This window comes from Xenopus laevis, chromosome 7L (assembly GCF_017654675.1).
Source record: "Xenopus laevis strain J_2021 chromosome 7L, Xenopus_laevis_v10.1, whole genome shotgun sequence".
NCBI classification, from domain to species: Eukaryota; Metazoa; Chordata; class Amphibia; order Anura; family Pipidae; genus Xenopus; species Xenopus laevis.
In genome coordinates this window covers 128,524,624-128,541,190 of record NC_054383.1, presented here as the reverse complement: position 1 = coordinate 128,541,190, position 16,567 = coordinate 128,524,624, and the positions used below count along the sequence as shown (strand labels likewise).

General features: G+C 38.7%; 2 protein-coding genes across 2 annotated transcripts in view; one reads left to right on the top strand and one right to left on the bottom strand.

Annotated features, from left to right (window-relative positions):
• The window catches only part of LOC108697058 (chemokine-like receptor 1), a 160,284-nt gene that overhangs the window by 25,408 nt on the left and 118,309 nt on the right, over positions 1–16,567 (bottom strand). The gene's annotated exons all lie outside the window — the stretch shown is intronic.
• LOC121395512 (probable G-protein coupled receptor 33) lies at positions 9,242–16,006 on the top strand. The gene is made up of 2 exons (XM_041569090.1): positions 9,242–9,897; positions 15,962–16,006. Exons 1-2 carry the CDS (start codon positions 9,271–9,273, stop codon positions 16,004–16,006), a joined length of 672 nt encoding a protein of 223 aa, XP_041425024.1. The 5' UTR covers positions 9,242–9,270.

Genomic DNA, 16,567 nt, shown 5'->3' with positions numbered 1-16,567 from the left:
GGCAGTTTGCAGTAGGAACACATATTTACCCATATTGGATTCGTCAGAATGTGTACTTTCTGAAAATATATGGTTTTCTGGGGTCTCTGTACTGTTAGGGGGGTCTAATGTCGCATAATACACACACCAGGTGCTCATATTGCAGCAGCCAGCGCGTCAGCCGTGAAAATGTAAATACACTATTGTCATTTGGGGGTCTCTGTGCGCCACATAGTTTGGTATATCTATGCATATTGGGCATCAAAGTGTTCAGTAGACCCCTGGCGTTCATATTTAGGATGTTTTATGCTGATACGTTACGAAATGTGGGGCATATAATGGACTAAAATTCAAGCTTTGTGACGATTTTCAGAAATTTGATAAAAACCGTTACTTTCAGCAATGCTTTGCAGTTTGGCAGTTTGCAGTAGGAACACATATTTACCCATATTGGATTCGTCAGAATGTGTACTTTCTGAAAATATATGGTTTTCTGGGGTCTCTGTACTGTTAGGGGGGGTCTAATGTCGCATATTACACACACCAGGTGCTTATATTGCAGCAGCCAGCGCGCGTCAGCCGTGAAAATGTATATATACTATTGTCATTTGGGGGTCTCTGTGCGCCACATAGTTTGGTATATCTATGCATATTGGGCATCAAAGTGTTTAGTAGACCCCTGGCGTTCATATTTAGGATGTTTTATACTGATAAGTTACGAAATGTGGGGCATATAATGGGGTAAAATTCAAGCTTTGTGACGATTTTCAGAAATTTGATAAAAACCGTTATGTTCAGCATTGCTTTGCAGTTTGGCAGTTTGCAGTAGAAACACCTATTTACCCATATTGGATTCGTCAGAATGTGTACTTTCTGAAAATATATGGTTTTCTGGGGTCTCTGTACTGTTAGGTGGTCTAATGTCGCATAATACACACACCGGGTGGTTATATTGCAGCAGCCAGCGCGTCAGCCGTGAAAATGTCTATACATATTGTCATTTGGGGGTCTCTGTGCGCCACATAGTTTGGTATATCTATGCACATTGGGCATCAAACTGTTTAGTAGACCCATATTTATTTATATTTAGGATGCTTTATGCTGGTAATGATACATGGACAATACGATGCTGGAAAGTTGAAGCTTTGAGGCAATTTCCAGATATTTCACCAAAACCGCCAAATTTGGCAAAGCCTTGCGACTCAGTAGTTTGGAGCAGAAAGGCATGGGTACCCATTTTAGATTCTGTAGAATGTGTACTTTCCAAAAATATATGGGGTTGGGGGGTAAACATATATTTCTGTGTTTTTACCCCACAAAAATGCAGTCAATGTGTTGATTTTTCATTAGCTGAAGTTACCCACAGGACAATTTGTATGTGCTAACTTCATTTTGGGGCCTCTAAATGCCATATACTTTGGTAAACTTATGAACAATGGCCACCAAAATGTTCAGAGGAACCCTGGCAATCATATTTAGGGTGCTTTTTCTTAGTACGTAATGACACATGGGTGATATGGTGCTGGGAAGTTGAAGCTTTGAGGCAATTTTCAGATATTTCACCAAAACCGACAACTTTGGGAAAGCCTTGCGACTCAGTAGTTTGGAGCAGAAAGGCATGGGTACCCATTTTAGATTCAGTAGAATGTGTACTTTCCAAAAATATATGGGTTTGGGGGGTAAACATATATTTCTGTGTTTTTACCCCACAAAAATGCAGTCAATGTGTTGATCTTTCATTAGCTGAAGTTACCCACAGGACTATTTGTATGCACTAACTTCATTTTGGGGCCTCTAAATGCCAGATACTTTGGTAAACCTATGAACAATGGCCACCAAACTGTTCGGAGGAACCCTGGCAATCATATTTAGGGTGCTTTTTCTTGGTGCGTAACGATACAGTACATGGGTGATATGGTGCTGGGAAGTTGAAGCTTTGAGGCAATTTTCAGATATTTCACCAAAACCGACAATTGTGGGAAAGCCTTGTGACTCAGTAGTTTGGAGCAGAAAGGCATGGGTACCCATTTTAGATTCAGTAGAATGTGTACTTTCCAAAAATATATGGGTTTTGGGGGGTAAACATATATTTCTGTGTTTTTACCCCACAAAAATGCAGTCAATGTGTTGATCTTTCATTAGCTGAAGTTACCCACGGGACTGTTTGTATGCGCTAACTTCATTTTGGGGCCTCTAAATGCCAGATACTTTGGTAAACTTATGAACAATGACCACCAAAATGTTCAGAGGAACCCTGGCAATCATATTTAGGGTGCTTTTTCTTAGTACGTAATGATACATGGGCGATATGGTGCTGGGAAGTTGAAGGTTTGAGGCAATTTTCAGATATTTCACCAAAACCGACAATTCTGGGAAAGCCTTGCGACTCAGTAGTTTGGAGCAGAAAGGCATGGGTACCCATTTTAGATTCAGTAGAATGTGTACTTTCCAAAAATATATGGGTTTGGGGGGTAAACATATATTTCTGTGTTTTTACCCCACAAAAAATGCAGTCAATGTGTTGATTTCTCAGTAGCTGAAGTAAAGTCCTGAACAATTTGGATGTGCTAACTTCATATTGGTGTCTCTAAATGCCAGATACTTTGGTAAACCTATACATAATGGGTATCAAACTGTTAGTGGACCCCTGGCAATCATATTTCAGGTGCTTTTTCTTGGTACCTAATATAGTTTTGGATAATAAAACCTTTGAAATGATTTTTCAGAATTTTGAATTTTTTGTTGAAAAACCGCTATGTTCAGACAAGCTTTTATGTTTGGTAGTTGGGAGTAGAGAGACATAGTTACCCATTTTGTAATCGGCAGAATGTGTACTTTTCAAAAATGTATGGTTTTCTGGGGTAAACCTACAGTTTCAGGATTTTTTGCCTTGGAATCTAAAGCATGCCGTTTTCTGCCTTAGTGCTTTCAAAATTCGGTAATATACTGCCGGGAGTTTTTGCTGTACAGAAATCCTAAATCTCCCTAAAACTATACATATCTGGTATTGGCACGTTCGAGAGACATAAGGCTTTCCAAATCAGTTGGATTTTCATCCGTAAAATGAAATATTTTTCTGGTATAAATTGATATACGATGAAAAATGGTAATTTTTCATTTTTTTTTGGTATTTAGCACTATAAATTTTTTTGCACAGGTGGAAATACATGAAAACTCAGGCAGATTTAGAAAGCTCAGTTTCTACCGAAAAAAACAATGTATAGTTTTCCTAGGTAAACTATAGGTTTCCCCTCAGAAAATGCCCCTAAAGTGAGAGAGCACAAAATGTTTCAAAAACGGCTGGCATTTCGCGTAACCAAAATGTGAAATTCTGCTGGCACTTAAAGGGTTAATACTATTTAAAGTTATTTGTTTACATACAGTATATTAGGCCAACCCATATATAAGAAAAGAACAACAGATGTTGACTCCTGCCACTAGGTGGAGAGTATATAGTGATGAGCAAATCTGTCCCGTTTAGCTTTGCCGAAAAATTTGCGAAATTGAGAAAAAATTTGCGAACCAGCAATATTTCATGAAATGCATTGAAGTCTATGGGCGTTTTTACGCCCATTAAAGTCAATGGGCGTTTTTTCCTAAAGTGATTTTTTTTCTCCAAATGCATTAAAGTCAGTGGGCGTTTTTTCTTCTGGCTAGTGATGGGCGAATAAATTGGCCAGGCGTGAATTCGCTGCGAATTTCTGAGTTTCGGCGCAGGCGAATAAATTTGCGAAACTCCAGCGAAAATTTGCCGGCGTCAAAAAAATTTGGACTGTTCGGAAAAGTTGATTGCGTCAAAACTGACATGCGTCAATACTATTCTGACACCCATTGACTTTAAGGCTGACTTTTGACGCGAATTGACGTGGGCGCCAAAATTCGAGTTTTGGATATTCGAAGGATTTCAATTCCCAGTTGAATATCGAGGGTTAATTAACCCTCGATATTCGACCCTTAGTGAATCAGCCGCTAGTTGTCAACAGTCATTTTGTGAATATAAATTTGCAATATGTGTAATCTGTTCAGCAATTTTTTGTTGTGTGAGTTGTGGCGTAAACTCGAACGCAGAGAGTGCGCATACATTTCACAATTATGCCATATTTAGATAAGAATATGCTCTTAAGAACAATCCCAGTGTGAATAAAAATTCACAATTATGATTGCACGTTAAATACACCTTTGCCCAAAATTAAAAATATAAACAAAATATGGTCACTGTGCAAATCATTAGGGGCTGCATGAAGTTTATAAATAAGCCCTATTAAGTCAAGTGTGCCCATAACATGCCTAATTAAAGAGACTGCTCATCAGTATTCCGTATGCTGGAGATGTACCATCAATGCTGTACTAATTAATGCGAGACTTTTATCATTACTATTATTCTTTTTTGCTGTTCTTTTGATTCATGAGCTTTTCTATTCATCGTTCTGACTATGAAGCCCAATAACAAATAGTTTTTGAGTTTTACCATCATGCGTGACAGTCTCAGCAACACATTTATGAAGGTGCAAAAACCTCAGTGGACTCGACTTCTTTCTTTCCATTGCAGTTATCTTAGTGGCTTAATGATTCAGAGGGGTGTTAGACCTCAGTGCTGCTGCTGAGCTCTAACCCATAGAACACAGTGGTGTAATAAAATAAAGGGGTTAAAGGAGAAGGTATACTCACAGGGTGGTGTTAGGCAGCCCCCAGTGATTATAATAATATCTTATTGGAGACCCTATGACAGTGCTATTTTTTTGAGGAAGCCCTTTTACATCTGATATTTACCTCTATTAAGAATAGCACTGGCATCAAGCTTATCTGAACTGGCAGAGCCAAACTTACTGACTATGTGAACCCCTAGAATATGACAAGAAAAGCTTAACTTTATACATTAACGTACTTTACCAGCTCAGATCTTCACCAGTAGTGGTGGGCAATTTTTTTTTGCCAGGCATGGATTCGCTGCAAAATTCTTTTTGAATTGCTAAATTGTGGCAAAAATTAAATGCGAAAAAATTTACTGTGAGAAAAAAGTTGTGTGAGTAACAAACTGATGCTTGGTAAAACAGTTTTGTTGCATATTGACATCAATGGGGTCAATTTACTAAAGAATTTTCACCTCAGAAGGCTCCGCCACACTTTGCGCAACTTGCTCATGTTAATTTGCAAAAAATACGCTTATTTATCAAAATGTGAAGTTTCATCTTGGCAAATGAATTCGTCAGTGCAGACATTTCTAATCGAATGTTCGCTATCGTTACTTTCTTCCTAGCAAAACTTCATTAACACACTTAAATATGGCGGGTACATATAGGTCGTATATGTCTTTATTAGAGATGGTGAAATTGCTGGAAGTGGGCACTAATTATAACACATGTCCAAGGAAGCAAAATAAAGACAAAGGAGATGACAAATGCCTTAGACATGAGCCCACCCTAAAACAAATGTGTCATGATCTTCAAATGGTTAAAAAATGTACAGTCTGGCAAAACAGACTCTGGTGAAAAGGGTTTGAACTTTGATGAAAACGATTGTTTGTCTGAGTAAAAATTCACCTGGTGAAAGGGCTCTTAACTTCATTGAGCTTTTACGCCAGTGAATACTCCTTTTAGTAAATTGACGATGTCCCTACAAATTGCTGTTTTGGCAAAATTTTCGCTAGTGACAGCCACTGCGCCTTTTAGTAAATCTGCCCCCATGCGTTTTGCTAATTTTTTGAATTTTCACTAAGTTTTGAGCAGTTTCAAAAAAATTTTGGAGAAGCAAAATGGGACAGACTCGCTCATCACTAGTCACCAGCCCTATACAGATATGGGATCTGCTATCCAGAATGCTCAGAACCTGGAGTTTTCCGGATGAGGGATCTTTCCATAATTTGGATCTTCATACCTTAAATCTACTAGAAAATCTTGTAAACATTTAGGGGCCCATTCACTAAGCTCGAGTGAAGGAATAGAGGAAAATAGAGGAAAAAAAATTCGATTTTGGAATGGTTTTTTTGGCTACTTCGACCATCGAATTGGCTACTTCGACTATGACCTTCGACTTCGAAACGAATGATTCGAACTAAAAATTGTTTGAATATTCGACCATTTGATAATCAAAGTACTTTCTCTTTAAAAATTTCTTCGACTCCCTAGTTCGCCACCTAAAACCTACCGAGGCCAATATTAGCCTATGGGGAAGGTCGCTTGCTAACACTTTTCTGATCGAAGGATAATCCTTTGATCAATGGATTGAAATCCTTCGAAATCTTTCGATTCGAAGGATTTAATCGTTCGATCGAACGATTATTCCTTCGATCGAAAGAATTACGCAAAATCCTTCGACTTCGATATTCGAAGTTGAAGGATTTTAATTCGGCAGTCGAATATTGAGGGTTAATTAGCCCTCGATATTCGACCCTAGGTAAATGTGCCCCTAAATAAATCAACTAGAATTGTTTTACTTCCAGTAAGGATTCATCATAAACATAAAGTTTGGATGAAGTACAAGGTACTATGCTATTATTACATAGAAAAAGTCTTTAAAAATGTGGAGTATTTGGATAAAATGGTTTGTGGGAGACGGTTTTTCCATAATTCGGAGCTTTCTGGATAATGGGTTTATGGATAACATATCCCATACCTGTATTAGTAACGAGTAATACAATTTTATAATGTATACACAGTCGCATTGTGAGTGGGTCCCTAAGCTCAAGAACTGTCTGAGAAAAATGTCTGTTCCTGGTCATGGTCAGATCTTTCCAACTAAACCTAAATAACCACAGTGACTCTCCTCCAGAAGAAACGGTTTTTCATATTTGCCCCCTTTTTGGTGTAACACTTGGTGACTGAATTTTTGAATCCATTCTCTACATAAACCTTTTTATGAAAAATAATTTCTTTACACTAAAAAAAATACTGACCTTTGTGTTGGTCCCATCTACGCTCTGATAAACTGGAGTGATCGGATGTGTGGGTGTGTATGTGGGTTGATTTAAGTCACATTTCCCCAAACTGATAATAGTAACAGTACATTTTTCCATAGATGTAGAACGTCGGGCTCTCGTCAGCAGATTTGGGCATTTTTGGGCATTGGCCAAGACAAAAACAAAAAACCCTGAAATTTTTACCACTCTGAAACGCTACATCTGAAGCATCACTAGAAAACTCTCCCACTAAAGCAACACAAGCATCACCCTGAGAGCTCTACTATTCCAAGGTAGGAGTGTGAAATTATAACAGTGCAAAATAATCCCAAACTATTGGGGCTTTTCAGTTATTCTTCATATATAACCAGGGAATGGTGTCCTCTAATCACAGAGACGGCCAAGTGAAAGAATTAACAATTATGTAGCCGTTATACTTGGCCAATGATTTTTAACCTGTGTGTGTTTATTTTACTAATTGTATTGAACTTTCTATTCGGCCTCCCACTGAAGGGAAACAGAAAGGCTGATTTTCAAAGTGAGAAATCGTATCAAATTGTATTTATGGGGCCGATTCACTAAGGGTCGAATATCGAGGGTTAATTAACCCTCGATATTCGACTAGGAATTAAAATCCTTCGACTTCGAATATCGAAGTCGAAGGATTTAGCGTAGATAGTTCGATCGAACGATCGAAGGATAATTCCTTCAATCGAACGATAAAATCCTTCGAATCAACGATTCGAAGGATTTTAATCCAACGATCGAAGGAATATCCTTCGATCAAAAAAAGTTAGGCAAGCCTATGGGGACCTTCCCCATAGGCTAACATTGACTTCGGTAGCTTTTAGATGGCGCACTAGGGGGTCGAAGTTTTTTTAAAAGAGACAGTACTTCGACTATCGAATGGTCGAATAGTCGAACGATTTTTACTACGAATCCTTCCATTCGAAGTCGTAGTAGTAGTCGAAGGTCGAAGTAGCCCATTTGATGGTCGAAGTAGCCCAAAAAAAATTTGAAATTCAAAGTTTTTTACCTTCGAATCCTTCACTCGAAGTTAGTGAATCGGCCCCCAAATGTCTCCTTTGAAGTGAAAACAATTAGGGGGTTATTTACTAAACTCCAAATTTATCTCATTATTTTATTTCAAAAACCACAAACTCCCATGACCGTAATTTATTAATAAAAAAACATCAAATTAATTGGATCAGGAAAAATCAAATTATAAAATTGAGTGAAAACCTAAAACTTCTGATTTTTTCTGAATTTTCTCCCAGATTGCCAATTCTTTAATATTTTTGCCTAAAAACTAAGATTTTTTCTGATTATCGGGCTTACCAGTGCAAACCATGATATCTTCAAATTGGGATAGGTGCCTCTCCCATTGACTTATACAGGACTTCAACAGGTCTGAGATGGTGGATTTCAGATTCTGGCTTCTTGCAGCATCGGGTAATAATACATCTCGAAAAATTTGAGTTTTTTTTTTTATTTAGGAAAAATTTGAGTTTTTGCCCCAAAAAGCCAGATTCAATTTGCAACTCACCAACGTTATAAGGAAAAATTCAGTTGTTCATCTAATTATTTATAAATCCACTTTGACACATGCATTTATTATCCCTAACATTTTTATTTCTTGTATCCTTTTTAAAAAAAAGTCAACACTTGGGAGGTTATTTACTAAAACTCAAATTTATCTCGTATTTATATTAAAACAAATCCAGCCAAACTCCCATCCACAATTCTATCTTATTTATCAATAAAATAACTCAAAAAAGTTGGGTCGGGAAAAGTCAATAAAATTGAGCAAAAACTCTAGGATTTGATACCCTAATGTTGCCCAAAACCCTGAATTTTTCGGATTATTGGACGAACCCCAGTGCAGATTGGAAAATCTTCAAAATGCAAAAATGACTTCTATATGACCTCTGAGGATTTGAAATAGCAGATTTTTGGGTTCAGACTTTTAGCAGTTTCGGGATATAATAAATCCCAAAAAATGTGAGTTTATTTTCCACGAGAAAAAAGTTTTTACCCAAAAAACTCGACCTGACAAAATCGAGGTTTAGTAAATAACCCCTGTGGTGTCAGACTTAGAGGTCTGAAATTTTCTTTCTCTAATTTTCACCTTACCAAACTTTTTATGTCAATAATTTGTTGCACAGTCTCATCGGTTATGGTACTTTAACTCCTCTAAAATGTGTGTGTGGATGTTATTTGTATCAGACAGATTGTCTGCCGTAGTCCTGTTTAGAAATATTGTCACGTGTTGCTATACAAGTAGTCTGCAATGACAAGGACAGATGTTTCTTACCTACTTTCCTCACTTTTATATGTTTTAATGTTTCTTCTGTGTCTAGTTTACAATGTCTGGGGCAACAGGAGTGAAGTTTCAAATGAACACAACAACTGAAACGACCTACACAGATATCCCAACTGCCAATATCTTATCTACAGTGATCTTACTTGTGAGCAATCTGTTTGGGCTGGTTGTGAACACCCTTTACCTCTGGGTCCTCGGATTCAGGATGCCCAAGAGTATCAACACCACTTGGTTTTTACATTTAATTTTATCTAATTTACTTTTTACATTCATAATGCCATTCCTTGCTGTGTATTTGATAACAGATCCCCATTGGATTATGGGATCCTTCCTATGTAAGTCCATTCACTCACTCTTTTCTGCAGTTATGTTTACATCTGTTTTCTCTCTCACTGTAATCAGCCTCGATCGCTACAGTTTTGTCTGCCACCCAGTCTGGTACAGAGGACACATGAATAACCGCTATGCATCTACCATCTGCATTTGTATATGGGGGTTGGCCATTTTGTTTTGCTCCCCATATTTTGCATTTCGCCAGACACGCCTGCTGGAGGACAATACAACTGCCATTTGCTACAATGATTATACACTTTCTGGATCAATTCCACAAAACTCAGCAATACAACTGAGATGGGTCATGTTCAGCTTTCGCCTAATATTGGGCTTCCTACTGCCGTTTGCTGTAATCACTGTTTGCTATGTCAGAATTAGGGATGTAGCGAACGTCGGAAAAAATGTTCGCGAACATGTTCGCGAACGTCCGGACAAAAATGCGAACGGTTCGCGAACGTTGCGAACCCCATAGACTTCAATGGGAAGGCGAATTTTAAAAGCTAGAAAAGACATTTCTGGCCAGAAAAATGATTTTAAAGTTGTTTAAAGGGTGCAACGACCTGGACAGTGGCATGCCAGAGGGGGATCAAGGGCAAATATGTTTCTAAAAAATCCATTGTTGACACAGCGCTGCGTTTTGTGCTGTAAAGGGCAGAAATCACACTACGTCACTCAGGTGGTGTTTCTGGAGACGGTATTATTATTGATATTTAGACAGAATGTGAAAAAGCTCACACAGCTAGGTGGCAGTGGTTTGAAGAACAGATGCAGATGAGAGATCAGCAGCAGGACAGACAGCTGCCCACAGCAGCTACATACAGAGCACTGCAGTAGAAGGTAGATTACTAGCCAGCAAAGCTACCTAAGCTTAAATGTCCCTCAAACCCCTGCAGACTTCTGTCCCTCCAATAACAGAGCAGTATCAAAACGATTACTAGCCAGCAAACTTTCAACTGTCCCTGAAATCACTAACAGGCAGCAGCTCTCTCCCTACACTATCTCTTCAGCACACACAGGCAGAGTGAAAAAACGCTGCAGGGCTTCGGTTTTTATAGGGAAGGGGAGTGGTCCAGGGGAGAGCTTCCTGATTGGCTGCCATGTACCTGCTGGTCTGGGGTGAGAGGGCAAAAAAAAGCGCCAACAATGGCGAACCCAAAATGGCGAACGTCGCGCGACGTTCGCGAACTTCCGGCGAGCGCGAACACCCGATGTTCGCGCGAACAAGTTCGCCGGCGAACAGTTCGCGACATCTCTAGTCAGAATTGCTCTCAGGATGAAGAAGGCAAATCTGGCCAGATCAAGTAAACCTTACAAGATCATATTTATAGCTGTAACATCTTTCTTTGTATCCTGGTTCCCCTATCATTTATGGTATGGAATAACCATTGAAGAAGGCAGATTCCATAAAACTCCTGTGGATATAATGATGGTCTTCACCACAGTGTTTATCTGTTTTAATTATTGCTTTACCCCATTACTTTACCTCTTCAATGCTGACAACTTCAAGGAGACATTAAAGAAGTCTGTACTTCCACCCATTGAGTCAGTGTTTAACTAAATATGGAGACAAATCAGATGCTTCTTCCAAACCTGTTTAACCTGATCAAACCAGTGAGGAGCAACCTGAAGAAATAAATGTACATGTAGCTAGGGTTGCCACCTTTTTTAAAATTCTTTACCGGCTGGTGGAGGGCGGGGACACAAAGGGGCGGGCTGTGACATCAAAATGGGCAGGCCGTGACGTCAAAAGGGGAGGGGCTGCGCCACGGACACCAAAAGAAGCACAAGAAAAGCTAAGTTCCAGGGGATTGGGGGCAGGCCTCTTTTTAATCGTATTACAAATTTACCGGCAGTTACATTGCCGGTAAATTTGTAATACCGGCCCCGGCCTTGGCAGGTATTTTTACCGGCTAGGCCGGTAAAATACTGGCCAGGTGGCAACCCTACATGTAGCCTTACTGGCATGGTACATTGGGTAGTGACAAATGGAATAAAGGGTGAACAAAGCAATTGTCACTTTGTAAACTAATATACTAGCTGCCCTTATTGACTGCAAACACTAAAGTGAATTATAACCTTATAGTTATACTGTCCTGGGAAAAAAAATCAAAATGCATCAGTTAATAGTGCTGCTCCAGTAGAATTCTGCACTAAAATCAGTTTCCTCAAAAGAGCAAACATATTTTTTTATATTTAATTGGGAAATCTGACATGGGGCTAGATATATTGTCAGTTTGCCAGCTGCCCTCAGTCATGGGACTTCTGCTGTTATAAACTTCAGTCACTCTTTACTGCTGTACTGCACGTTGGAGTGATATCACCACACTTACCACCAAATTGTATGCTTATTGACAGTTTGACTGCTCACTGCTTTGGGCAACCCTAGGTGGTTGTGGGGCATCAAATTTTTTTAGAGTCTTCACCATTGTTATTGCTATGTCTGGAAGTATTACATCTGAGTTTATCACTGCTGCATTAATGTCAATACAAGCACTTAGTGGAGAATAAAGTAGGTCATCTTCTCATCTTGGACCTCACAAACCCCTGTCTGACTTTGGATGAACCTTACCCTTATCTCATAGACTATAAAACTAAACTTAGCCTCATCCATATTTACAACATGTGAATCATTTCATCTGGCTACAAAGGTCACTTCCAAACATGGTTGTCCATCACACAGTTGGGGCTACCCGAGCTTATTCACCATATTCTACCCCAGAAAAAACAATGCAGGGATTTCCATATATAACTTGCCGTTAAAACACCTTGAAGGAACAACTTTGGATATTTGATGGATATTTGAAACTATGAAAACAACCGATCAGTTATATTGCATAAACTCAAGTTATTACATAGAGGCACCCAAAAATGCATTGAACCAAAAATCAAAAATTCCTGTAATTATTCTATTTTATTTCTTCACTGGAGCCAGTGGGCTCTTAATACATATTTGAAATCTTGCCTTAACATGTTTGAATATGTGGCAAGTACTTGGGGTAATCCAACAGAATTAGTGATGAACTTTTTTGAGTAACTATAAGGTACATTTAATATTATGAAGCATCAGAAGCTGTGTGTGTTACTGAACTACTTCGATCGTGGCGCAAATTTACAATAACTTGGAAATTGTAAGTACAAGAGCGTTAAGTGGCACAGAATTAAAAATCCATTGTAAGTACAGGGTTCTTCAACATCTTTTGGTCTATGGCTCTCTCTAGTCTTTGTGTGCAAATAATAAACAAATTGGGGGCATTTCAGAATATGCCAGTGTGCCATCCACTGCTGCCATTTTTGTAAACATTGCTGTATTTGGAGCAAGATGGAGCTTTTTTTATTTCATACTATGGGCACAAAAAGCTTCACTTAGTTAGTATAGAATCACAATGTGTAGCATTTCTAGCCTCATTGCTTGTTGAGCTTTCCTTCTTCTTCAAGTCATATTTTCACACATTGATTACGACTAAAGTTCCAGATGTCTTGTCAAAGAAAAAAGAAATGGGAAAATTGCATGTCTGTTCTTGAACCAGTCAACATGTGATGGTCAAAGTCTGTGAAAAGGGACCCATGGATAACAGTTACTGGCATAGCAAACTCATAGGAATTGTGTGTTAAACTGGCAGCTTAGCAAGAGCAGTGTTAGTGGGCAGTTAGTATTTTAAGGCAACACCTGCTTTAGTGCAGGGACAACTGACTGGAAATGGGCTCAGGTTAGTTTACCCCTGCAAAGCTTCCACTGGAGAGGAGTCTAGGGATGGGCGAATTTGACCCATTAAGTTTTGCCAAAAATTCGCCGCCATTGGGCGTCAATTTTTTTTTTTACTCGCGTCTTTTTTATTTGACGCACGACACCATACGCCACCATACAAGTCTATGGGCTTCATTTTCGCATCGAATCATGGCGAAAAAATTCAGCCGTCCCTAGAAAGGACCCACTATATGGAGGTGTACCTTGGAGTTGAGACTAATCCATCACAACTTAAGTTCTCTCCTCTGTTGATGCCTAGCAGGGCCGGACTGGGAGTAAAAAGCAGCCCAGGCAAAAAAATTAAAGCAGCCCACACGTAAATGCATGCTGGTGTTTTACACATACACACATATATTTTATATATGTATATATAAAATATGGAGATAATTTATTGATTGTGCACCCAGGCAAATGAACACTTTATTCGAGAGTGCCGGCTCTACGTTGGTTGAATATATATATATATATATATATATATATATATATATATATATATATTTATTTATTTACAGTAGGGGGTTCATTATCCCTTATAATACATAAGTGTATTTTTGTACCCTTGCCCAAAAGCTTTATATCTCCCCACTTTTACATGTTGCTTCTTCTGCTAAGCTCTTAATCTCCACCCCAACCCTACTAAGACCACAGAGCAATACAGCAGTTAAAAAGACAAGTAGAAGGCAGCACCAGTGGTTTGCCAGCTTGAAATGGTTTTTCCTAAGTCAGCACCTCACAGTCAGTAAAGAAGGTTTTTTGCCTTCCTCCGGATCAACTAGCAGTTAGGTAGGTTAGGCTACTGTTCAGCAATACTAATGAAAGAAAATATATAAATACTCACTAGGTCAAATAACATTCTTCGTTTAATCTCTGCATTTGTCATTATTCTTGATTTGCCTCCCACTCACCTCCCTTTTTTTCGTCCCTTCTCACCTGTTTGCCCCACATTGATTAAGTTTATGATTTCCCTGCTCTGTCTTTAAACTAAACACTGCATTCTGTTTGGCAGCCTCTCCTATTTTCCTTTTCAATCTCTTTTATTTCTATTATTTTGCTTGCAAATGGTTAAAAGCTATTTTAAAAAAAATCATTTTTAAAATTGATATTTATTAGCACTGGCACCTTAATTGTTTGATGATCTAAAATGAATTCATAGTTAATTGATTGTATATTGAAGCACAGGTACTTTAATTAATGAACTACAAATTGATTAATGAATTAATAAATTAATTGATGGTTTTTATCGACAAATTAATTGGTCGCTAAGTTAGTATTGAATCGATTACACTAAACACGAAACACTGATTGATGCACCTCAAGGGTACTGTATAATTTTAAATTCATTTTAGAATAAAAGAATCCGATATACTACTGTTTGCTCTTTGTTAGCCTCTCCTTTTCTGTAAATATAATTCCAAAATCATAAACTCCCCTCATCATAAACATAAAGTTTACAGCCGGCTCTTACAATAATTTATAACTCGGCTTCAGTGCAGCATGGATGTTCAGTTAGTGGGGGGCTTCAAATTCTTCTGTCACTGCTGATCACTTCCTCCTAGGTCACGGGGTCAGACTTCTGCTGCGTGCCTGCTTGCGTCTATCTCTTTCACAGGATAACAGAAGTCAGAGTCAGGAGCATGAATAGATCAGCAATGACAGGGAGTTCCGAAACGTTCACAGGCACTGGTAGGACTGCAAACGGGAGGGGGAGGAAGAGAAAGTAAAAGCTCCTACCGTCCGTGGTGCGGGGCTGAAAGATAAGTTAATTAGCTGGTCCCACCGTGCCGTGTACGTTGGTGTGAGTGATTACTAGCTGGCAAGTGCAGCGAGCACCGCATCTAATTAGGCAGCGGCGGCCCACTAGAATGCAGGGTAGAGCGGCCCCTCGGGCATTTGCCCGAACTGATACATTATCAGTCCGGGCCTGATGCCTAGTCCTATATAAAAGTGCTTACTCTTTGTGATAATTATCTATTTATTGTTACCTCACGAATTAATATACTGAATCACTTTTTGGTTAAGAATCACAGGTACCCGCTCATTTCTCAAAGTTCTTATGTAGATGTTGCAGTTCAGTTTCCTACAACCTTTTCTCTATCACCTTGCAAGGGCCCAGCTGAAAGAGAGGGTTTGCTTCTGCCCAGAGAACAGCTGGATAAAGCTATTAAGGACAAGGGTTACAGTAGTTTAAGTTTGTGGTGTGAATGCTGACGCATAACAGCCACAGTGCCCCAGCTAGAGTTGGTCTCATTAGCTTTTCATCAGTGTTCTTCAGAAAGGAGAAGTGGCTTGTACTAACAATACAGGCAAATAGTAAAAGATGATGATGTTGGGCAGTATTTGCATGGGCATTTAGCTTTCTATAAATATAAAGCCCTCCTTGTATGAGATTATATAGACACGTGAATCTACATAGATATGTTTGTTTCTGCTGTCTGAACTGGTTCCAGTGCTACAGGGCTTGGCAGCCATTATACTTCTAAATACCAAACTATTTGCATTTTGCAAAACAAATTTCACTTGAAAACTGGACAGAAAGTTTGTTTGCCTTGGAGCTGACACAGAAGAGCACATAATAACATAAGTCTAAACACAAAAACTCCATATTTTTACCCCAATGCAGCACTTTTACCCAGGATTCCAGCATGATAGTAATATTTTTTACTTTATGTTGCTGATCTTATCACAGCTGTCCAGGGATGGCAGTAGGAAAAGCGTCAGCTCTAACTATTAAACAAGTTCATGTTTTTGGACAAAATACAGTGAAACTCAGAAAAATTTTACCACCCTTTTATAATATTATCATCATGAGCTGCTGAAATCACTGAAAAATCACTAAAAATCAGGGATAATTTTTCAGCAGTTTCTCAAAAGTTTTGGAAAAGCAAAACTGGACAGACTCATGACTGTTCATTAGCTTTACATTAGTAACGAGTAATACAATTTTAAAATTGTATACACACCGATATTGTGAGTGGGCGCCTAAGCTCAAGAAGTGACTGAGAAAAATATCTGTTCCTGGTCATGGTCAGATCTTTTCCTCCTAAACCTAAATAACCACAGTGACTCTCCTTCAATGAACCTGATTTTTTATATTTGCCCCCTTTTTGGGGTAACACTTGGCAACTAAATTTTTCTCTGCACGAACATTTCCACGAAAAATTATTTCTTTAAAATAAAATGAATACTGACAACAGACCTTTGTGTTGGTCCCATTGTTGGTCTGATAAGCAGGAGTAAGAGAATGTGTGGGTGTGTATGTGGGTTAATTTAAGTCACATTTCCTCAAACTGAT